At 44.0% G+C, this 25,336-nt stretch overlaps 1 protein-coding gene across 1 annotated transcript in view; it reads right to left on the bottom strand.

The window, feature by feature from the left end:
• KIAA2012 (KIAA2012 ortholog) overlaps nt 1-25,336 on the bottom strand; it is a 129,118-nt gene that overhangs the window by 51,662 nt on the left and 52,120 nt on the right. Inside the window, exons 13-14 of the mRNA XM_006080540.4 lie at nt 20,074-20,150; nt 3,599-3,736 (exon numbers count right to left, since the gene is read on the bottom strand). Of these exons, the coding sequence (XP_006080602.2) occupies nt 3,599-3,736; nt 20,074-20,150 (215 nt within the window). The remainder of the gene's footprint in view (nt 1-3,598; nt 3,737-20,073; nt 20,151-25,336) is intronic.

Raw genomic sequence — 25,336 nt, 5'->3', positions numbered from 1 at the left:
AGACTGGATGAGTGCTTAGGGATGGAATTTTCTAGAAGGAGCTGTGTTGGATGCGTATCTAATTTGGTAGGCGCTGATTTTGATTGGATAGGACTCAGCTGAGGCCTGCAGGGAAGTTTTATAGCGAAGTGGTTGAAAACATGGGTCCCAGGATTTCCCTCGGAGAAGGCAATGGCATCCCACTCCGGTACTCTTGCCTGGAAAATCCCATGGACGGAGGAGCCTGGTGCGCTGCAGTCCATGGGGTCGCTAAGAGTCAGACACGACTGAGCGACTTCACTTTCACTTTTCACTTTCATGCATTGGAGAAGGAAAAGGCAACCCACTCCAGTGTTCTTGCTCGGAGAATCCCAGGGACGGGGGAGCCTGGTGGGCTGCCGTCTATTGGGTCGCACAGAGTCGGACATGACTGAAGCGACTTAGCAGCAGCAGCAGCAGCAGCAGGATTTCCACCCCACTCCAGTACTCTTGCCTGGAAAATCCCATGGATGGAGGAGCCTGGAAGGCTGCAGTCCATGGGGTCGCTGAGGGTCGGACACGACTGAGCGACTTCACTTTCACTTTTCACTTTCATGCACTGGAGAAGAAAATGGCAACCCACTCCAGAGTTCTTGCCTGGAGAATCCCAGGGACAGGGGAGCCTGGTGGGCTGCAGTCTATGGGGTCGCACAGAGTCGGACACGACTGAAGTGACTTAGCAGTAGCAGTAGCCAGCGGTTAAGACCACACTTTCACTGCAGGGGGCGCTAGTTTCTTCGTGCCACGTGGTGTGCCCAACAAACAAATAAACAAAACATGGACTCTGGCGCAGGGCTGCCTGACCAACTGTATGACATTTGAGAAGTCACTTCACCTCTCAAGACCTTACTTTTCTCATCTGTAAAATGGGATAATGCTACCTAGTTCTTAGATTCGCTTTGTGAGTTAAATAAGTTCTTGCATATAAAACTTACAACAGAGCCTAGCACAGAACAATTGTTCATTCATGTCAGCAATTGTGATTATTTATATCCCTTTCCATTTCCCTTTTCTGCTCCAATATTTTTATTTCTTACCCTCATCCCCTGAAACGTGCACTGCTTCCTACATGCACCAGCCAAAAATGAATGAAATGCCCTTTGACTAGGCAGGAAGTGCAGAGATGAAAAGTATAGACTGAGTTGAACAGCCTGTGTGCCTTTCTTGATTTGAGCTTTCCATCCTTTGATGTACAATCCTGAGATTTGAGTCTTTCTACGAGGCAGCCCCTAAGAGTCTATCAGCTGCCACCTCAGCAAGCAGAAGGTCTATCTAGGGAGAGCTGTTAACACTGAACATTTGCAAGAAAAGATGTAGTATGAGGGGCAAGGACTGGTCTGGGAGTCTGAAAGTCTAGAGTGTCCCCATCAGTCTCATGCAGAAGTAGACTGAGTTATAATTTCTGTGAGTCTTGAAAAGGATGGACAAGAAAGTGGGCCTTGGGGATGACAGTGCCTTTCCTTCTATAATATGGTGCCAAAATTGCTGAATGAAAACGTGTAACAGGAAAGCACTGTGGACACTAAATACACACAAAAAAATTGTAAAATCCCTCACTTGCAGCTTCTAGAGGCTCCATAAATATGTTCTTGTCTTATTTACATAGCAGTTATTAATTTACCGTATATGTTGCCTGGACAAGGCTTTATCTGTTTTGTTTGTTGATGTATCTCAAAGGCCCAGAAAGTGCCAGACACACAGTAGGTAGTGGATGCTCATTATGAGTTGAATGAATGAATAGTGCTAATGATGATATCGCATCCCAGGAAGCATCAACCATAATTCTTCAAGCCCTAAGGGAAGAACTAAAGTGTTGCTAAGGAAAAGAAGAGCATAGTTTCATTAACATAAGTGTTTGGGGATGAATTGTGTTTCTCTGAAATTCGTATGTTGAAGTCCACCCTCAGTACCCTAGAATGTGACTGTGTTTGGAGACAGGATATTTAAAGAGGTAAAATGAAGTTGTTTGGATGGTCTATAAGCTAATATGACTGGTGTCTTTAAACAAGAGGAGATTAGGACACTGACATGTGTAGAGGAAAGATCACGTAAAGACACAGAGAGAAGATAGCTATCTACGAGCAATGAGAAGACCTCAGAATAAATCAACTCTGCTGACACCTTGAGTTTGGACTTTTGGCCTCCAGAATTGTGAGAAAATTAATTTCTGTTGTTTAAATCACCCAGACTGTGGTACATTATTTTGGTGGCATACGATGAATAATGAATCAAAGTAATTATTTGGAATACTTCTAGGAAAATCTTTAGTTTTGCTTCCCAGAACCATTATCTTCTTCTACTTATAAGTTTTCCTTTTTGAAACACTCCTCTCCTCCCCACTCTGAGTTCCTATGGCTCCAGGCTGGGAAAATCAGTGTCTTCCATTCCTCTGGCCATGGTGATTCATTTGTGCATGGCCATGCAAGCTAGGCCAGTGATTTAGAAAACAGAAGCTCATGGCTACCTTGAAACCATGGGGAAAGAGCCTATCTAAGAGGAAACAGGAAAGAAGAGCCCAGCCATGGAGAGAGACAGATTTGGGGCAAATACGTGACTCGGAATCAAAGCCCCACCTGTCAAAGCTGGGACTGGGACCACTCAAAGCAGTTGGAACCTAAGAACTCTGGACCAGTGAGGTTAGGAGGGTGACCCACATGAACTTGGAAGTCCCTGCCAGTCTACAGCACTGGAAAGTGATCTCATCATGAGCCCCATGAGTGTTTGACATCTTCACCTTTGTTTCTATCTTTCTTAGTCACCACTTCTTATCAAGGACCTGGGATCTTGTTTTTTGAGGGTAGTATGAAGGACCTGAGATCCTTCCAGGCCAAGACTTGCTTTGTTCCTGATCAGTTTCTTTCACTCCAAGGTCATTTATTTCTTGTTCATTCACCTCTGAGGGGGGCAAATAATGGGGAGAAAGAGGCTCTAAAGTCAGAGGATTGTGGGATGAGAAGGGGATCCACTTATGGAGCATTTAGGAAGCCTCTTCCATGAGCCAGTTGCTGTTAGATGCCAGGGCAGGAGGGCGTATTGCAAAGATGGACAAGTGCCATCCCCACCACAGGAACTCTCAGTACCCTTAGCTGAATTGAAGCTGAGCTTGGGAAAGTAATGAACTCCTAGTGAGCGGAAAACAGGGTCAGACATCCAGAAGAGGATTGGCAGTTGCCTTCTAAATAGTTAACTCAAGAATTAGCCTTCTCTATAGTAGGATTATCAGCTCTGCCCGCTTACAATGGTAAAACAGTAACAATTATTGTAACAACTGTCAAGATAAAATGAGTTATATTTACCTGTTTTATGAGTGGTTCAAGGTTATCCTTTCTCCTCTCTCTTCCCTGTCCTCCACCAACCAAACCAGACACCCAACTGATTTGTCCCCGATGGCTGCCTGTGATTACTGTCCTAATTTGTTCTATCTTCCTCTGCTACAAGCTGCCTATTTTCTGTCCCTTCTGATAAAGCAGGAACTCTGAGGGACTTCTGAAGCTGTTTTTTTGTACCATGCAGAAGTGTATTAACTGGAATTCCTGTGTATGTGTCTATAAAACCCCTCGTCTTCTCAGTGTGAGATCACCTTCAGGAACGGCGTCATGTCGAGGTGCAGCTTGCGCGTGTAAAATTCTTTTCTGTTTGAACATATCAGCCCTTTATTTATACAACTTTGAGGCTCTCCTGTCTTCTGAGCTGCTGCCTCCAAGGACTGCTGGGCTCCCTGTGAAGAGAAGCAGAAAGCCCAGTGTTCATAGGAATGATATACAGTGCGACAAGAGCTAGTCTGAATCCCCAAATATTTATAGAAAGCAATTCTTCATCGTTGGAACACTAATAGTAACACCTATTTTTACCATGGAAGAGACAGGGGACTCATATGTGTGGAGGATAACTTGAGTCTGGTTATGAATTCACACCTGGAGTCGGCATGATGGGAAAGTGGGAAAAAGCACCTTACTGTATTGCCGGGTAGGAGTCACTTTATATAATCCTCCCAACGGCTCTGTGAGGCATGTATTGCTAGCCCCATTTTGCAGATGAGGAACTGGAGGCTCTTGGAGGTTAAGTAACTTGCCCAAAGTCACACAGCAGGTAAATACAGAGCCGAAATCACGGACTGCCCCGAACTTTTTTTTTTTTTCTGAAATCCTTTTTTTGATGAGATCTTTTTGCTACTTCTACAGCTTCCATGAACAGTTATTAAATCTGCCTTGCAGCAAACACAGTTATATCAAGACTTCAGTTTATCTCCAAATTTAAAATGTATTTGATGTGTTAGAAAGAGTGATTTGAACAAATCTAGCAGAGAGGGAAGAAGAATGGGCTGGTGGAGGTGTCTGGGGGCTTTTCTGATCTCCTGTGGCCACAACATGCAAATGTTGTCACCCCACAGAGCATGACAAAGCATATCCTGAACTTGCTTGCCAGCCCATGCTCCGTACTGCAACCCAGGTGCTTTTTCTGGATGCAAACTGGACCACATCATTCTTCTGCTTAAGACCTTCAAAGGCCTTCCCTTCAGGATGAAGGCCAACCCGCTTAGAAGGTTTACATGACTCTTCTTGCCTGGCCCTGGACTATCTTTCTTGTCTCATTCAGTCATTCAACAAATACTTATTGTGTGCTTGTTCTATGCCCAGGAGAAAGCATACGGCAGTGCAAGAAGCAGACAGAGGCTTCACTCTCAGGAAAACTGCACATACATTCCACTGAGAGGGATGAGATAACAAGCAAATAGGTGGAACATCAGTTACATCTGAAGGTTACTTGTGATATGGAGAAAAATAAAGCAGAGAGGGGAGTGAGGAGCAGCTGGGGAAGGTGATGGAGGTTGCAATTTGAAGTAGTCAAGGACCGCCCCCCCCAACCCCTACAACGCCTACAAGAAAGCAGTGTTTGAGCAAAACTCTGAAGGAGGCGAGGGGAATTTTGGTGGGGCTCTCTATAGGAACCATTGACCTCACCGTGGGAAGAGCAAGTTCAGAGGGCTGCCGTCAGCTCTGACCTTTCAGTTCCAGGAGCAAGGCTGCCCACATGCCCCCCATCTCTGGGGAACACACCCCCTCCCTTTTAACTCCTCCCCATCCTTTGGGTCTGGCTCATCTGTGCCTCCCGTGACATCTTAAAGAACACAGCTCTTCCCACCCTGCCCAGAGAGATGCTCATGCATGTGCAGCCACCTTTTCCTCCCCACCAGACTGACTGTAAGCTCCACGAGGGCCGGAAACCGTGGCTGTCCTGTTCCCAGGTACCTGCCGTGCCCTGCACAGGGTCAGGAAATGAATACACACTTGCTACATACTTGCCAAACAAAACAAATATCGTATATTAGCACATATATGTGGAATCTAGAAAAATAGTACAGAAGAACATTTTTGCAAAGCAGAAATAGAGACACAGACATAGAGAACAACCGTATAGACACCAAGGGAGGAGAGGGGGTGGTGAGATAAATTGGGATATTAAGATTTATATATATATATATATACACATACACACACATATATGGAGAAGGAAATGGCAACCCACTCCAGTGTTCTTGCCTGGAGAATCCCAGGGACGGCGGAGCCTGGTGGGCTGCCGTCTATGGGGTCGCACAGAGTCCGACAAGACTGAAGCGACTTAGCAACAGCAGCAGCATACACATATATACACTATATATAAAATACATACATAGGGCTTCCCTTGTGGCTCAGATGGTTAAGAATCCCCCTGCAATGTGGGAGACCTGGGTTTGATCCCTGGGTTGGGAAGATCCCCTGGAGAAGGGAAAGGCTACCCACTCCAGTATTCTGGCCTGGAGAATTCCATGGACTGTGTGCATGGGGTCACAAAGAGTCGGACACGACTGAGTGACTTTCACTTCACTTCATGTATAAAATAGGTAACTAATGAGAACCTACCACAGGGGGAGAAAAAGAAGGTACAATCTGTAGGACATAAATTAACATTAAAATGCATTCCAATATACATTGCTGCTGCTGCTGCTAAGTTGCTTCAGTCGTGTCTGACTCTGTGCGACCCCATAGACGGCAGCCCAGCAGGCTCCCCCATCCCTGGGATTCTCCAGGCAAGAACACTGGAGTGGGTTGCCATTTTCTTCTCCAATGCATGAAAGTGAAAAGTCAACGTGAAGTCGCTCAGTAGTGTCTGACTCTTAGCAGGTGACCCCATGGACTGCAGCCCACCAGGCTCCTCCGACCATGGGATTCTCCAGGCAAGAGTACTGGAGTGGGGTGCCATTGCCTTCTCCGCCAATATACATTAGGTGCAAACAAATACGGTTTGATTCCACGCATACAAGGTACCTAGAATAGACAAATTCATTGAGTCAGAAACAATATTGGTAGATGCCAGGGGCTGGGGAGTAGCGGCGTGGGGTGGGGGATAGGGAGTTCGTGTTTAATGGGCCAGAGTTTCAGTTTAGGAGAGGTGAAGAATTTGGGAGATGGATGACAGTGAGACCTCCACAACAATGTGAAAGTTCTTAGTGCCACTGAACTGTACAGTTAAATACAGTTAAAATAAGTATATTTTATATTATATGAATTTTACCACCATAAAAAAGCATGGGGAAAAAAAAAGTAATGATAACATTGCACACAAGCTACATGTTATGGCCCAGCTTGGTTGGGGAGTGCAAGAGAGACATCCAGAAAGCATGTGCTGACCTCGAGGACTGTCCTCTGTGTAGCACCGGCCTCCTTATTCCCAGAGGAAAGTGACGTGTTATTTTTCAGGGCTGATTTCCTGGGGTCACATACATTAGTGTGCTATGAGATCACCCTGGGTGTGGATTTGATCATTTCCATATTTTCTAGGAGACTAACTCTCGGATGGCTGTCTCTGGGCATAGCTTTCCCTCCCATCACATTTGAATTACTTTTAAGTGTTAATGATGAATTAACAGTCAATGAACCCCCATAAGCAGTCATCATTCCGATGAACATCCACACCCTTTTCCTTTGTTTTGAAATGGGGCTAGAGATTCTGGACAAATACATACGCATTTTTTTTTTTGTCATTTCAGTTATATATCTGATTAGCTTCTCCAAGTGAGACCTCCCCTCCCTGTTTCTAGATCAAATGAAAGCATTTGGTCCAAACAAGAATCAAACAAAGCATTTGAAGCTTTCTAGCTTCCAAAACCATACATGAGTCACTGGGTGGAATAATAGAAATCAGACAACACTGATTTTGAGGGAAGTTTCTTCATGATCGTCAAGAGAAGATTTTGTGTTAGGTTGGAGGACAAAAGACACAGCCAAGACTCAATCCAATGGCTGGAATTATTTTAACTCCTTATGTGGTGCTCAGATTAAAGAGCAGGGAGCTGAGAGACTTTGAGAAGTCTCTCCAAATCACTTAGCCTATAAATCATTTGATAAAACAAGCTTCTTGACTGTATGGCTCATCTCTCTAAGGTTTAGGGGCCATCAATTCTAGCTTGATGGAATGTTTCCAGTGAGACTCTACAGTCACTGGAATGTGCAGTACTGTTTTTTAAAATTTATTTATTTTTTGGCTGCACTGGGCCTTAGCTGCTGCACGCAGGCTTTCTCTAGTTTCAGAGAGCAGGGGCTCCTCTCTAGTTGGGGTATAAGGGCTTCTCTTGTTGTGGAGCACAGGCTCTAGGTGCGTGGGCTGCACATGGGCTTAGTTGCTTCACGGCATGTGGAATCTTCCTGGACCAGAGCTCAAACCTGTGTTCTTTACATTGGAAGATGATTCTTATCCACTGTGCCACCAGGGAAGTCCACGCAGTACTGTTTTTGCTTATTACGTTCAAGTATTCTAACAAATATATTATAAAGAAAGAGGGTTTGGGAGATGAGAGGAAAGAAGATTAAATACATAAATAGGATTCTGGAAAGTAGTGATAAGAGGAAAAGGAAAGCTATGCATTGGGGTGGTTTTTCATTTCACTTTATTCATTTGCTATTTTTCAGTTGCTAAATCAAGTCTGGCGCTTTGTGACCACATGGACTGCAGCACAGCAGGCTTTGCTTCCCTGTCCTTCACCATCTCCCGGAGCTTGCTCAAACTCATGTCGATTGAGTCAGTGATGCCATCCAACCATTTCATCCTCTGTTGCCACCTTCTCCTCCTGCCCTCAATCTTTCCCAGCATCAGGAGCTTTTCCAATGGGTTGGCTCTTTGCATCAGATGGCCAAAGTATTGGAACTTCAGCTTCAGCATCAGTCCTTCCAATAAATATTCAGGGTTGATTTCCTTTAGGATTGATTGGTTTGATCTTCTTGCTGTCCAAGGGACTCTAGAGAGTCTTTTCTAGTACCACAGTTTTAAAGCTTTATTCATTTAACTGTTATTTATTGAGTGATACTGTGTGTGCCAGAAAAACACATAAACAAGCAGAGTGATTTTAGATGGTGATAAATCTATGATGACAATGAAATGGTGATAGGATGGAGGTTGATGGAGGAGGAGTGGGGTTTTCCTCTGGGTGATCAGGGATGACCTCTCTGGGGAAGTGACATTTGAGCAGAGAGCTGGGTGACAGGAAGAAGCCAGTCCTGGAAGGATCTATCTTTGGCAGTCAGCATAGCCTGTATCTGATTATTCGGAGGGGTTCTTTGGAAAGGAGAGTTCCTGATATCCAGGCCTGTTCGGCCCCAGCCTTTTGACTCCATCCGGACCCTGTGAGGCACCCCTCTGTTTTTTGGGTGGTAGAGTCGCACACTAGGCTCTTAAAGATCGCAGAATAAATAGTCACAGGGAGTCAAGGTCTCAGGGAGTAGAGGGGAGGAGAAAACACAAATTGAGAGAAGGAAAACAGGGCAAGTAGAAGAAAGCAGAGATGCCTGAAGCTTTTTTTTTTAATGTGTCTGTTTCAGTGAGAATGATTATAAAACTGAGGCAAGGGTGAAATGTTTAGCAGAAAATCAAAACCCATTCCTTCACCTGTATGGTACTGTAAATACTTTAATATTATTATGTTCTGCTAAAAACCCCAGGAAGCCTTTCTCTTCAGGAAATGAAATAATAAAGATTAATGAGCTAATTTGGTAAAGCTGATTTGGATTGCACAGAAGCCATTGTGTTAAGTGCTTGGCATTTAAGAATTTATCTGACATTTAAAAGGAGATGACTGTTAATGAATTCAAGAGCTAATCTTATGCTCTGACAGACTGAGCCATGGAAAATCCAGGATTATTATCATGCTGTAAACATAATGGGAGTCACTTGAAAGCCAGAACAAAAGACAGCTATTGGCTGTGTACAAATATCCATTTGCACACACATATAAAGTAGGAGAACCAACAAAGGACGTCCATCAAATAAAATAAATATCATTTCCTTTCTTACTCTGGGATTATAATATCTGAGCTACAAACTCAAGGTGAAACCCTCTCTTGGATAATTTTCCTTCCTCCTTTCAAGTTGTTTTTCGAGGGCTCACGACCATGGGCTGCAGCCACTGAAACATCTTATGTTAAGAAGGGAAGGAGACTCTAACACAACCAGTTAGACGTCCCGCCCCCCATAGGTCCCACAGAGCCACACAGATTCTGATCTGTTGTGGGTGTCTCTTCACTTCTCCCACTCCTTCCTAACTGGGGTCCCCCATCTCTGTAGCTGCAGCTTTGTGGCTCCAAGAGGAGCTATTGTCCCACATTAAGGAGGCTGCAACACTCTGGCTGTCTCACTGCCTCCCATGCAGTTCACAACTTCAGTTTTGCCTGAGAGCAAGCTGCCAAGAGTCTCTGGGAACCTGTGGGCCAGCTGGGCTGGAGAAGGAAAACAGAAGGAAGGAGGGCCTTTGTAGGCAAGATCTGAAATATGCTACACACCCCAGCATTATCTTAGTGCATGGAGAGCGGGGTCGGGAGGCCTTTGCTGAAACCCTTATGTGGTCTATCAAGTTGTCACATCAAACCTCTCTGCACACTGGGCATTTGTCCCCTCCTGTGAGCAAACAAAAGGAAAAGAGTCAGAGGCTCCTTTGGACCACCAGGCCCCCTCCTTGGCCGAGAGTCTGTCCCTCCGCTTCCCTGGAAGGTGGGGGTGGGGGGTGGCTCTGAATCCCAGTGGGGATGAGTAAGTCACTGGGGATAGGGACCGAATCCTGGAAAAGGTCACTCCTGCCTGGAGTTATGAGCTGAAGGGCCTGGCGAGTTCCCCTGCACTTGGCCTTCTCAGGCTCTTTCTTGCCCTTGGCAACCTGTGGAGCTATTATAAAAGCAGGCAGTAGGAATGGGGACACAGGTGGGGCTGAGCGGGGCTCCCCATGGCTGGACTGCCTGGGGAGGGATCTGAGCCCTGTATACACTGTCAGCTCAGGGTGATGTGGAGGGACCCAGCTGTGTAAGGCCAGCCACTCGGCCTTCCCAAGTCCCACTCTGAGACCTTGTCTGTCTAGGTTTCACTGGCCTGGAAGATGGGGAGACCTTCGGTCTTCAGGAGGCCAGAGGAAACACCAGGACCTCAATTCAACAACCCGGCTTGCGAGGCGTCCATAGTGGTGGTTCAACGGTTAAGACTCTGCATTTCCACTGCAGGGGGTGAGGGTTCGATTCCTGGTTGGGGAACAAAGATCCCACATGGTGTGCGGCCAGACCCCTGCCCCCAAAGTCCCTAAACAACCCCGTCTGCCTGCACAGCCTCTTTCTGAGGAGCACATGGGACCCCAAATGACAGCGTGGTTTCACGCACCACAAGTCTGCTCAGTGGTCCATGTGCCTGTCACCTGTGATCATCCTGCCCATCTGGGCCACTTGACATCCTCGCCCTCTTTTTACATTCTCAAGGCAATTTGTGCTGGGGAAACGGGCTGAGTGGACAGTGTTTTAGGAGTTCTCCACAAGGAGGTGTGGTGGGGGTACAGTTCTGTTGGAGGCCAGAGAAGAGCTTTCTTGTTCCCTGCCTGTCTTCATTCACTTTATCCTCACTTCTGTGGAAGGAGATTTTACATCTTCCTAAGCATTTAAGGGCTTCCCAGGTGGTACAGTGGTAAAAAAAAAAAAATCACCTGCCCATGCAGGAAACACAAGAGACTCCGGTTCGATCCCTGGGTTGGGAAGATCCCCTGGAGTAGGAAATGGCAACCTGCTCCAGTATTTTTGCCTGGAAAATTCCATGGACAGAGGAGCCTGGCAGGCTCCATGGGGTCTCGAGGAGCTGGACACAACCGAGCACACAAGCATTTACAAATTAGCCTGATAGCCAGTAAACATTAGACCAGGAAGGGAAACATAGCGATGTCTAGATTTAGTTTCTGGGAGAGACTGGTGGTGACTTTTGTTGTCAACTCATTAAGCTTTCTGTGCCTCAGATTCCCTATCTCAGTTCTCAAGGAGCTTTGGAATAATGAAACACAGGACACTTGAATTCCAAAGCTTCGACTATCTGGAAGAAAATCTTATCCAGGAGTTCTAATTGATATTGTCCTCAGTTTAATTAAGTGCTTTGTTGACACAACAGAATCATTGTTTATCTGGCTTAGCAGGGGTTGGAGGAGAAAAAATTTAAGCCAAAATAATGATCTCTTCTGCTCCAAGGGAGATGGAAACTAGCTTTTTCTGTGAGGGGGTGTCTGGCCATCTTCAGGCTGGAACTCTGCCTGTATTTGAGACATGACGCATTCTATTTTAGACTTAGATGGGGAGATGGGAGGTGGTGGGTTGTGGGGCAGGCAATCTGAAGAAGTCCCGAGCTTCTTCTAACCCCAAACTTTAACCCCCGACTGTGTGCCTTCTGTGTTATGTTGACTGTGGTGTGTCTTTTCCAACCTGGCAGCTGGGAGACAGGGGATCTCAACTTGCAAACTGATTTCATTGTAAAAAATGAAACTTTCACTAAAAAAGAAATGTTACCTGTGGTGATTTGATTCCCACGTGGATCCATTAAAAAGTTATTTAACCCATAATTTAGCTAGGCTGAGGAGCTGAACTAATCTAGTAATGCTGGGTAATCTAGTAATCTAGTAAACGGGGCTGGGAGAAGAGAAAGACATCCTTCCTTTTCTTTCCTGCCCCCTTCCCCTCCACTGCCCTCCTGACCTCTGACCTCTCAATGTTTCTGGGCAGCCACCTTCTGGGGGAGCTGGGGCACTGCTGGATACAGGATCCCTCACCCCCCTACAAAATCTCTGCTTCCCCTTCCCCCTGGCATTCTGCTGTGCTCCCTTAGGTGCAGGGGGGAGAACAAATAAATAGCAATCCACAATGGGATAGGAGAAACCCAAAGGGAAGTGCAACAGGTAGGATTACATAAAGGAATGAAACAAAAAATTCCAGACGGTATGGAGGATACTTGCAGGGCCTTGGGGGCTGAAGGTGGGTGGAGTGGGTAAGCCATAGTTAGATTGACTTATAGTCCTTCAGGTTATTCCTGCCATTCAAACTTCTCCTTTTCCACATGTGAACACTTAGATTGCTTACAAGCTCCAAATTCAGCTTTATAGCAGTTTTCAAGCAGAGAACAAGGGCCTAGAGTAATAATTACTATTGTAATTTATCAGGATTGCCTAGTGACAACATTGTGCTAATCCTTTTCCATAGGTTGTTTCATCTAATCCTTGTCACGACCCCATGAGGGAACTACCACTGTCCTTTAATTTTTTTTTTTTGCCACACTGTGCAGAATATGGAATCAGGGAGCAAACCCACGCCCCCTGCATTGGAAGCACAGAGTCTTAACCACCCAGCCATCAGGAAGATCTGTCATTTTCCTTTATAGATGAGGAAATTGAGCCTCAGAGAGGCTAAGTAACCCCTCTGAAGTCACAGTCAGTACAGAAGAAGCTGGGATCTAAAATCAGCTTTGTTGTTGTTGAGTCAATAAGTTGTGTCCAATTCTTTGTGACTCCATGGACTGCAGCACGCCAGGCCTCCCTGTCTTTCTCCATCTCCCAGAGTTTGCTCAAACTCATGTCCATTGAGTCGATGATGCCATCCAGCCATCTCATCCTTCTCTTGCTGCCTTCAATCTTTCCCAGCATCAGGGTCTTTTCCAATGAGTCAGCTCTTCGAATCAGGTGGCCAGAGTATTGGAGCTTCAGCTTCAGCATCAGTCCCTCCAATGAGTATTCAGGGTTGATTTCCTTTAGGATTGACTGGTTGGATCTCCTTGCTGTCCAAGAATCAAAAGCAGCTTTCAGGGATTCCCAAACCAGTAGGCCTTTCGGCAACTGCAGGTTGCGTGTTAAATAGGGCCGTGTCTGTCATGACATCTGTTTCCTCATCTGTAAAATGGGGACAATAACTGCACCTATCTCATAGGGCTGTTGTAAGGATTAAGGGAGATAATGCTAAACTCTGCACACAGTAAACCTCAAAAACACTGGCTGCTATGACCATTTAAAAAGTCCCTCTTGATAACGGAGAGATAATTGTTGAAGGCTATGACAGGTACATTGGAGTAGAAATGGCAACCCACTCTAGTATTCTTGCCTGGAAAACTCCATGCACAGTGGAGCTGGGTGGGCTACAGTCCATGGGGTTGCAAAGAGTTGGATATGACTAAGCACGAATGCATGCAGGCATGATAGGTACATGGAGGTTTGTTACACTGTTCTCTCTACTTTTGTCTGCATTTGAAATTTTCCAAAATAAAAATAAAAAAGAAAATCAGACACATATTGTGTCTGGTCACACTAGTAGCCAACATATCAATAGATACAGAATTACTGGAATAAATAATAGCTGCAGTGAAAATTAAACAAACAAAAGCCTCAGTTTGGTAATTAAAAACAAATCCCTCTCAGTAAATTATCCTTACATTGTCAACAGAGTTTTTGGGCTGACAAAGTAATCCTGTGGGTAAGACTGAACTAGAAGATGAAGTTTGCTTAGATTTTAAAAAACAAAAAACACAAAACCCTTTGAATCAAGTTTCCTAACCAAAGCCATTTACAAAACCAGGGAGAAAGAAAGCAGGAAGGAAAAGAGAGGGGCTGGCTGGGGTGGGGAGGAAGAGCACGGAGCTCCGGAAATGCTGTGCCATGCCATCAGAAATGAGAAACAGAAGGCGAGCAGTAAAGTGTGCTTTTCTGGATAGGGAGATGCAGATGGTTAATTCTCCCAGGCATTCCTGCTAGGTCCAGTCTCACCCCTCAGCCTCAAAAAGACTCTAAGAAGTATCTCTAGTGACATCTCCAATGTGCACAAGAACAAAAGTTTTCAGAGCATGAAATGCCAAATCATGGCAACCAACAGCAGGAAGTATTCTGAGATGGTGTGAGTTATTAGAGAAATGGGAGCTGAACTTCCATATCATTTCCTTGGAAATAAAACAAGTGCAACCTGGGACTTCCCTGGTGGTCCAGTGGCTAAGACTCAGTGCCTCCAATGGTAGGGGCCTGGGTTTGATCCCTGGTTGGGGAACTAAAAGAATTTGCATGCTGTAACTAAAGATCCTGCATGCCACAATGAAAGATGGAAGATCCTGAATGCTGCAACTAAGATCTGGTATAGCCAAAGCCAAATAAAATACATCAATAAGTATTAAAAAACCTGCAATCTCTGAATCCTATTTAGAGGCTTTTCCCATCTAGGACATGGACCTTAATGTCAGTAAGAGATTTATTTGTCAATTTTTCTTTTTTTGAGGAGGTAGCATATGCCAAGAACTGTCCTAAACATGTGAGATGCTAGGGTGAGTAGAGCAGAATAAAAAAAAAAAAAAAAAGTCTGTCTTTAAAGAGTAGTAGCTTGTTCTCTAAGATGACAGCTAAAAAGTTCAACAAAAGGCAGGCTATGGTTCAGAAGGACACTGAAACAAAAGGTTATCTATGTACCCTTGCACAAAAACTTAGTGTGTCTACAGGTGTTCTTTTTTTCTCCTGAAAGAGGAAGGCTGAAAGGGGATATGAACACCATCTGTGAAACCACCAAGGAAGCAGATGGGGTAAACACAGGTTTATTCAACCTAAATCCTTAGTGCGCTAGAATTACAGGCTGCTCTTTGAAATCTGAAAGAGGTAAATTTAGGACATACAAGATCAAATATGAATTTATACTGTTGTACATTCATGAAATCTGAACTCAAGAAGACAGTATAGGTTGAAATAGAAGTGGCTTTGTGAAATGGGAAAAAGAGACATAATTCTTGTATAACAGCATTTTTAGGATACTACCGAAGTTCTAATCCCCACAAAGCAACACAACAAAACCCAAGATAAAGCAAGTGAGAAAGGATGTTTGCTCTCCCTAACAAAGGGAGAGAACAATGTCAAAACTGGTGAGATGGTTTCTTTCTTGTTTTAAACAGAGACACAGTGATTCTTGGAGAATCTAGTAAAGTTTGAGCTTGTACTCTGATACTCTTTTAACTGACAACCTTTCTGTCCTGAAAACTCCATAAATCAGTGGGCTCAGGGCCTGTCTAGACTCCAGCTTAAAAAGATGGATCTGGATGATTAGAGTTTGATACTTTGAGATCCAGACTTTTCAGAAAAATAGGTGAATTCGTTGCCTCCCCAAAGTCTAGGATCAGAGGGAGAAAATGCCGACAAGGGCTTGAGATCCTTAAGAGGAGAATTTTGATGGTCCTATCTAATAATCTAATGAAAACCTGATTCATGTTAAATAACTGCAACTAACAGTAGTTAATAATGGCACTACAGCGTTGACCCTTGTTTCACTTGCTGTATATTTGCTGTTTACTGTGACTCCTGATCATTTTAAGCTAGGCTTGAATAAAACCAGCTCTGCTCATAGTCCCACTTTTCCTCCTTACAGCGAGAATTTTGAAAAAATAGAAAAGAAAGAAAAACAATAAAAAACCAGGAAGATAAAATAAAAATAAAAAAACTCCACCCAACATATTCATAATTTCAAACAAGTATGCCTGTGCTCTTTTGCATGTATTATTTGCAAGTCTTTATACAGTAATTTTTTTAATGTAGTTGCAGTCATAGTTGACATCACTTTGATTTCCACTTTTAAAATGAAATTGGTAGTTCTCAATGTGGAGTTGGGGCTGGGGTGTGTGTAATTTTCACCTTCCATGGGGCCGTTTGGCAAAGACTGGAGACGCTGTCACTGAAGAGTGGGTTGTGCTACCGGCACCTCGTGGGTGGAGGCCAGGGGTGCCGCTCAGCATCCTGCGATGCCCAGGAAAGCTCCCCGCAACAAAGGCTATCGGGCTCAAAGCGCTGAAGTTGAGAAACCCTGTGTTAAACCTTTTGTACTAAATCACATTTCTAGGATGAACAAGCCTCATTTTTTTTAATGCCGGAATTAAACCCCTCACAATTAATTGAATCGTTTCTCTGATTGTTTCCAGTTTTTCTCTAGGATATCCTCACTCGATTTTTTTCCCCCCTGCTGAATTATTTCCTTAGGATAAATCCCCAAAAGTCAGAAATACAGAATCAATGGGTATGAATATTTTTTCATGTTATACAAGTTATACTGCCATTTTCCCTTACAAGTGGTTTGAATCAAATTACAACCCGCCAGAAGTGTTTAAGTGTACCAGTTTTGCCAAAAACTCAACAGTACTGGGTGTTACCATTAAAAAAAGGTGAGAGGAGGCACATATCTCAGATATAAAATTGTACCTCCAGTTTGCCTCAATTTGAATTTAAATTGCTACTCAGAAATGACTATTGTTTCCATATATGTTTTCTATTACTATCATTTTTGATATGAATTATTTATGTCTTTTGCTTATTTTTCTACTTGGTTTTGTTTTCTTCTTATTTTTAAAAAAGATTTACTTATTTTTTTTGGCTGCTCTGGGTCTTTGTTGCTGCATACAGACTTTCCGGACCTACTCTCTGGTTGCGGTTCTCGGGCTTCTCTCATTGTGGCAGCTTCTCTTGTTGCGGAGCGCAGGCTCTAGGGCATTCAGGCTTCAGTAGCTGGGGCTCATGGACTTATATGCTCTGTGGCATGTGGGATCTTCTGGGACCAGGAATTGAAACTGCGTCCCCTGCATTGGCAGGCAGATTCTTAACCAATAGACCACCAGAGAAGCCCAATGTTTTTCTTTTAAAATTGAATGTGATCTTTACCAAGCATAGATAGTAATACTGTTGTAGTTACTGCAATTATAATTATTTTTCTTACTTGTTAAAGAAAGTTTTACTTTCTCCCCTCTCAAGATAGATATGTTAACCCTTCCTTATAGAATTTTAATTTACACTTTTAATAATCTTTTTAGATTCTGCTCACCTCACCCAACCTTTGGCCTCTTACATAGAGAAGCCCTGGGGAAGAGGAAAATCTCTAGTGATTGAGGTCAGCCACCAAGGTAAGAGCAGTGCTTCGTTTCTGATGGTATCCCAGGAACTAATTTCCCTTAATCAAATGAAATGCCTTAGGAGGAGCCACAAGGCAGAAAGGAAAATACATATGAAGAAGAATATCAAATTCTGTGAGGAGTTTGAAGGACCTGCATTAAAAAAAGGGCACCATACCTTTAGGACTTCAGAACTGGAAATGTTCCACATGCAGCTATTAATATGCAAAAAATGCCTTCATAAATACTTGATTCTGTTCACAGTGGGGAAGCAGCTCATTTGAAAGAGGAAATGGGAGCTTGGAAGTGAAACATGTCTGCTTGTCTCCTTTTTCTTTTTTTCATTTCTCATCTCCGAATTTCCTCTTGTAGGTTTCCTCCCCACCCTTTCCCCACTAAACCACCTCCTTCAATTCCTAGGAAGTTGTTGACGTCGGTTGCTACTCCTCTCTATTTATGGATTTACCGCCTAGGCCCTGATTCTCGGCCAGGTGCGGAAGAGCAGCCATCCTGTGTGCTAGAGGCAAGAGCTCTCTGACTCTTCTCATCCCCACAGCGTCCACCGCCTCTTCGGAAACGCACAGCGGAGGTTTTAAAATCCAACCACTAGGGGGCACCAGAGGCAGCCTCCAGAACTGGGTAAATCCAGGAACCCAGGCACGTCCTGCAAAGCGCTGTCTGGCTGTCTTTCTCACCCACCCGTCAGAAATTGTTTTCCAAATCGAGGTGTGTGACTTCTCATTTAAAGCATGGTGATGCCAAAAGATTCCTCTCAGCACACTAATATAAAAGTAAAAGTATCGTATGTGACTGAACTCCTAATATGGTCAGATCCCAGTGGTGGGAGGGGGCGGGGCGGGGGGCAGAGTCAGGGGTGGGAGTGGGGATTCATGGAAAGGAAAGAAGAGCAGAAACTGCTGGCGCTGATAAAGATCAATTTTGTGTGATATCCTAGCCTGCTTCAGAGAGGGAAGGCGACAGTGGAAGGAATCTACCATGCTTGTCAGTGGCCCATCAAGGTACATAACTGAAATCCGCTGGGCAGAAATTTGTTTCTAAATCCTTTCCAGATGCTTTATAGTAAACATGAAATTAGCCATTTACATGGAGTAGGTTGAGGAAGTAGTTAAAGTTGAAGTCAGTGATTAATCTAATAAAGAGCCATTAGCCTCAAGAAGTAAGGGGGTGAGGAAGGCATAGAAGGCACCTCCCCCTCTCAGACCTTACCCCCATTTTCTCTGGGTTTGGAGGCTGGTGAGACTTCCTAGACATTTCCTTGATGGCTTTCCCTTCTGGTACTACTTCTCAAGGAAGCAAGACTACTGCAACTTGAACAAACCAATAGGTTCTGGTGGGAACAACTCCCGTCCATTCACAAAGCGGGGATGTGGGCAAGTCTCAGAGTGAGTGGGTTTGCCAGAGCCTTACAGGGGAAACCCAGGATTAGAGTTGAAGACCCTGGGTCTGGTGTTCCTCTTTCTGGCTGCAAGGTTAATAATTCAGTCTAGGATTTAATTTGATGTGGCTGAGCCACTCTTATTGCAGGGGATATGAGGTCTCCTGGAATATAACGACAGGGCTGTGTGAATTTGGAGTACATGAGGTATTTGCAAGGCCTCTGGAGTTGTGGAATTATTGGAATACAGTATATTTTCCTCTGTCACAGCCTCTCTTGAAGAAGAAAACCTTTCACATTCCATATAAAGGGTATCTTCAAAACAGGCACATTAAAAAAAATGCAAATGTTGGTTGTGTGGCTCCTCAGTAGCAGGAAGGGTCGACTCAGTTGTGTTTCAGCTCAGGGGAGGCCTGACCCAGGCCTGGGGTCCTAACAGCGAGAGTTCAGGTCCTTCCTCAGAACCAACTAGGCACACACAGGGAAACAAAGCTACTTTTATTATTACTGTTTTTTAATGAGTGTGAGGGAAGAGGAGAAAGCCAGGAAGTTGGAGATAAGGGAGAAATAGAGGCCATGTTGGTTCATCTCTCAACCACCAGCACCCGCCTGGCCCCACCTCCTCACTCCCACCACCGCTGTCACTCAGCAGGGAGAGCCCCGGGCTGTGCTGCGTCTGCTGAGGCCCCCAAAGCTCTAGGAAATACCCTGAGTTGTCTCTCTAGAGTGAATCTCAAGGCAGTGCCAGCTTCAAATCTTTCATTTTAAGGAACCAATTTATAAATATTTGTGAACATATGTCCTCAAATCACTAGTAAGTATACTTTCTTTTTTTTTTTTTTTTTTTTTAATTTTATTTATTTATTTGGCTGCTCTGGGTCTTAGTTGTAGCATGTGGGATCTAGCTCCCTGACCAGGGATCGAACCTGGGCCCCCTGCACTGGGAGCTCAGAGTCTTAGCCACTGGACCACCAGGGAAGTCCCACTAATAAGTATTCTTAATCCACCCAGATAAAGCATTTTTCTCCTTTCTTCACAGTGTCCTTGCATTTTTTTCTTAGTTGCTATTTTTTCTCTCCCCATTAGGAATGAGAAATAGAGTAGGAAAAAAATGGGTCCATTGGCACAAAGTCTTAGTCCCCACTGCCTCCATGGAGGATGCCTTTCTGTGTTTCCCTGTTCCCTTTTGACTTTGCAGAAGTCAGGGAAAGGCCTCTTCAGCTTATTCGCGCTTATGAAGAGCCAGACAAAACAGGCCAAGTTGAGTTAAGACATTCCAAGTCTATGAGTTAAGGAACCTCTGTGATTTTATAGTCTACTTGTCTCATTTAAGTGATGAAGCAAATGAGGCCCAGAGAGGTGAAGAATCTCACCCAGGGTCACATAGCAAGCAGGGACAAGAACCTCAAAGTCCCGACTACCAGTCACTTGCTCATGCAGAATCAATACTGTACCTGATTCTCTGGCTTTTGAGTCAAAGGTGAGGTCTCATTAAGATTCATATGAAGATCTGTTCTGGATTCAGCATTTACTATGATGAAAATCAGAGAGTAAAGGGTCAAGGTTGTCAGATATAGGTCTCATGAATTTTTATATATACCATACACCTACACACCTAGTTCATATGTGTAAGACTATAAACACACACATGCTTATGGCATTCATATTTACTTACCAAATAACACATGTAACCTCTATAGGCACAGTCTAAATGCTCCATTTAACAAAGTGTTATAGACCTTATATTCAAATTCTATTTTTCTTGTTTTGGTTGCTCTTTAAAAGAACAAAAGTAAATTCTTGGTGCTACTAAAATTCAGATAAAGCTGAAATTAAAAAGGAAATATTGATGGAAAAAAATCTGCTGATACTGTTGAATATAAATTTTGTATGATCCGACTTCACTGAAGTAGGAAAATGCTTCTGCAACCTTCCAGATAGAGAGATCAGAGCCTTCCCTTTTCCTCATTATGTGGAGGGGCAATAGGAGAGGTGGAAACACAAGCAAACAAAGGCGAGGGTCAAAACGGGGCTGGTGGGAGGGGACTAACAGAAATCTTGCCGCTCACCCAGAAGCAGGCACATATGGACAACCGCATGGGCTGGCGTGTAACCTTCACGACTCCCCTCCATGGCTGTGCTGTGATACTTGCTATAGGTGTGGAGGCTGAGGCTCAAAAGAGAAAGTAATCCACCCAAGGGTGTGCAACTAGTGAGGTTTTGAGTAAGGATTTGAGTCCAAGACTGCTAGACTCAAACTTCATGCAGCTAGAGGATAGGATTTATTTTGTTTTTCTTTTTTTCCCCTAAGAAAGTAAATTTCATGTCTGTAAAGGAATGTTTATTTGAGGAACAGATTCAGCTAAGTGCATGGCTCCTCTGAAAAGGATTTTAGTCTCTTGTACTGGACTAGTGTCCAACACAAAGTTCTTTACATACTTGCTACTCCTAAGTAGTTATGTGACGAGTCTGGCCATATGCAATTCTGCATCTTTGCCTCTTTGACCTGAAGCCTCTATTCTTTCTTTGTGGGCTGACTTTCCCTTTCCCTTTTCTGTTGTTTCTCAGCTGTTCTATCTTGCTGGAAAATGGCTTCTGCACAGATTGAAAACATTTGTTATTTGAGATAACTAGGGAAACTGAGGCCCAGAGAGTGATTTCATGGGATTGGCTCAAGGCCATACCTTGAAAGAGCACAAGACCAGAACTTGAACCCAGACCTCCTGACTTAGTATCTCCTACTTTTCCCCTCCACCTCACACCTCCTCCTGTTAGCCTCACTTGATCTTGCCACATCACAGCTGTTTGGCCCTGATCCATCCTCTGGACAAATCCAGCCCAACAAAATTGCGTTGCGATGAGGTTCACTTGACCGTGGCTTGGAAGGAACCATGAGTCTCTTAGAAAAGAAACTTATAAATTCTAATGCATAAGGAAAGTTCTTGCAACACCAGGAGAATGAATCAGTCAGCCAGAGTTCAAGAAATGTAAACACGTTTTTAGATAGGAGACTGAAAAATTGCTTAAGACTTCTCCATCTCTTGGGTCAAGACCCTGGTAATTTACTGAGGTCCAAGCTGTCAAGGAGGAGACACAACTCAAATTGCATTCCTGGGAGATAGAGCAATGGGGGTGGTAACACTTCCTCTCTGAACCATGTGGCAGGATCTGCCCCTCTTATCAAGCTGAAGAAACTGACTAACCCATCAACCATCGCAGGCAGCTGGGTGTGAATACAGGCACAGTTTTTTCCCATTATTCCTGAGCTGGTGTGTACATTCACAGACCACACACTACACAACTTTCAGGCCTGCCTGAAACTGGGGGCTCAGAGTCTTTTGTGGTGACCATTTCTGCCACTAAAGAGATAAACAAAAAACACATCCTTCCCCTGCTGCCTGCCATTGGGCCCAAGTAGATTTTCAAATGCTAGCATTAATCTAGTGGCAGGCTTTTAGCAAGGAGATAGCATTCCTGCCAGATAATCGGGCAATTTCAGAGATGACCCTTTCTAGGTGGGGTCTCATGCCAAACCTCTTTTGCCTTCTTCAAATCATGGGATCCTTCAGCAAGCACTCAAAACTTGAAAAGCAGTAAACAGCATCTGATACTAGCATGCAATATAGGTGCCTTAAAATTTCCCTCAATTTCGAGAGTAGAATGGAAATATATACTATACGCTACCATAGGTAAAACAGATGAAAGTGAGTGAAAGCGTTAGTTGCTCAGTCATGTCCGACTCTTTGCAACCTTATGAACGATAGCCTGCCAGCCTTCTCTGTTCATGGGGATGCTCTATGCAAGCATACTGGAGTGGGTTGCCATGCCCTCCTCCAGGGGACCTTCCCAACCCAGGGATCCAACTCACGTCTCTTATGTCTACTGTATTGGCAAGTGGGTTCTTTACTGGGAAGCCCTGGATCTACGTATACCTAGGCCTGATTCATGTTGATGTATGGCAGAAACCAACACCATATTGTAAAGCAATTATCCTTCAATTACAAATAAAAATAAATTAAAAATTTCCTTCAATTTCAATCTATGTTATTGTTGTTGCTGTTCAACCTATGTTGCTGCTGCTAAGTTGCTTCAGTCGTGTCCTACTCTGTGCGACCCCATAGACGTCAGCCCACCAGGCTCCAGCATCCCTGGGATTCTCCAGGCAAGAACACTGGAGTGGGTTACCATTTCCTTCTCCAATTCATGAAAGTGAAAAGTGAGAGTGAACTTGCTCAGTCATGTCCGACTCTTAGCGACCCTATGGACTGCAGCCCACCAGGCTCCTCTGTCCTTGGGATTTTCCAGGCAAGAGTACTGGAGTGGGTTGCCATTGCCTTCTCAACCTATGCTGGCCATGTTTAATTCCCAAGTTGTTGTTTATTGTTTTAAATAAAAATGAAACATGGCTATATTTATTCTGATTGTTTCAGAATACTTATTTCTCTTGGTATAGGATGCTCATCTGATATCAAAATAGAGACTGAAAGTCGCCTTATCAGGCAGAGTGGGCCACCTGATTCCTTCCCAGTTGTGTGTCAGTTCTTGTGAGAGAATGTCAGACCTGCAGGCTCCAAAGGGGTCAAATGCTTGGTGGATACAAGGGCAGGAGCTATCAAAAGTGCTGGCAGGAGCCTCTTAAATTATGCATAGCGTCTTTTTCCACCATGCTGTTCCTGAGGCGTGAGTTCCCTTTGACCGCTAATGTTCATTCACGGAACTGCCCCCATAACTTGCAGTGGTTCATCATTGAGGGGATGTACCAAGATCATGGCATCCGGTCCCATCACTTCATGGGAAATAGATGGGGAAACAGTGGAAACAGTGTCAGACTTTATTTTTCTGGGCTCCAAAATCACTGCAGATGGTGATTGCAGCCATGAAAGTAGAAGATGGTTACTCCTTGGAAGGAAAGTTATGACCAAACTAGATAGCATATTGAAAAGCAGAGACATTACTTTGCCAACAAAGGTTTGTCTAGTCAAGGCTATGGTTTTTCCTGTGGTCATGTATGGATGTGAGAGTTGGACTGTGAAGAAGGCTGAGTGTGGAAGAATTGATGCTTTTGAGCTGTGGTGTTGGAGAAGACTCTTGAGAGTCCCTTGGACTGCAAGGAGATCCAAACAGTCCATTCTGAAGGAGATCAGCCCTGGGATTTCTTTGGAAGGAATGATGCTAAAGCTGAAACTCCAGTACTTTGGCCATCCCATGCGAAGAGTTGACTCATTGGAAAAGACTCTGATGCTGGGAGGGATTGGGGGCAAGAGGAGAAGGGGACGACAGAGGATGAGATGGCTGGATGGCATCACTGACTTGATGGACATGAGTCTGAGTGAACTCCGGGAGTTGGTGATGGACAGGGAGGCCTGGCGTGCTGCGATTCATGGGGTGGCAAAGAGTCGGACACGACTGAGTGACTGATCTGATCTGATCCAATGCCAAATAGATCTCAGAAAGTACTTTTGCCTTCCCACAGCTTTGCATGTGGACTTGCAGCAGAAACCAGTGGGAGGAGGCTTAAGAGTTAGCCTTCATACCTTCATGGTTTTGTGTTTTTGGTCAAAAATGAAAAATGCAAAGGCAAATTCCAGATTGTTAAAAAAAAATTCTTTCCAGTAGAAACAAAACCATAAAAGGAAGGATAATACTGGCCCCTTTACATAGCCCTGCTGACCTTTCCTTAAGAATAGTATCTAAAAATACTTTATTTTCTATGATATGACTCAAGATGCCTATGACCTGTAGAGCTTTTGTTGTGTTATAATAAATCTTGAACCTGTTTGTTTAATGCAGGAGATCAAGACCCAAGATGGCCTTTTGGTATTGTCATTAGCAAATTCTTGGAACAAGATTTAAGGTCTTGTTTATGCTATACGTTTTCACTTTAAATCTTCCTGGATGAGGAGGAGGATGAGATGGGCATATCAAACAGTTGCTTAAGACCTGTGAAAGTCTCCAGCCTAAAGATGTACCCCAGGGAGCTCTATTAAAGGAGCCAAGTAGACAGATGTAGAAGATATGAGTCAGTCTGGGTTTAAATATGGAAATGTCTAGTTAAATGCAAGGACATTATTTTTCTTCCAATTTGAAATAACTTTTTTTACTTACTTATATCTTCTTAGACCAAGGCTAACTCAGTCTCAAGAGTCTAGCTTTGGGAATACCAACTTCTCTCAAACGTTCATAAATTACTTTTTATGGAGAGGTCCAAAGGTGCATGGCAGTTTACCAAGCCCCAGATGGAAGGCAAATTGAAATTCAAGTTGTGTAGCAATAAAATATCAACTACACTAGAAATTCTCCAATTGACATACATCATATGACTAATAAGGATACTTGTGGTAGAAGATGGCATGGAAGAAGGGAATTCAAAGAAGAGGCTGAAGGTGGAGCTACATACAGAGTGACCAATCAATTCGGTTCAATATTCTGCGGAAAATACTGTCCTTGGACACTTGCTGTCAAGCAAGTGTAGATCTCTGGTCTTACCCTGCTCAATCCATTGTCTACATAGTTGGGAGAGTCATTTCTCTAAAATAAAAACCTGGTTATGTCAGTTTGTGTGTAAACAGGATCTCACAGCCTTTAGGAGAAATTTCTTAGTTGCTACCTATGAGCCTTTCTGATCTGCTCCTGTCTACCCAACCAGCTGCATTTCTCACCACTTCCTCTCTTAAATGTACCCTGAGGTCCAGGCACTACGAGCTACTTACATTTCTC

This window comes from Bubalus bubalis, chromosome 2 (assembly GCF_019923935.1).
Source record: "Bubalus bubalis isolate 160015118507 breed Murrah chromosome 2, NDDB_SH_1, whole genome shotgun sequence".
Lineage (NCBI taxonomy): Eukaryota > Metazoa > Chordata > Mammalia > Artiodactyla > Bovidae > Bubalus > Bubalus bubalis.
This window is presented reverse-complemented; position numbering and strand designations above follow the sequence as displayed.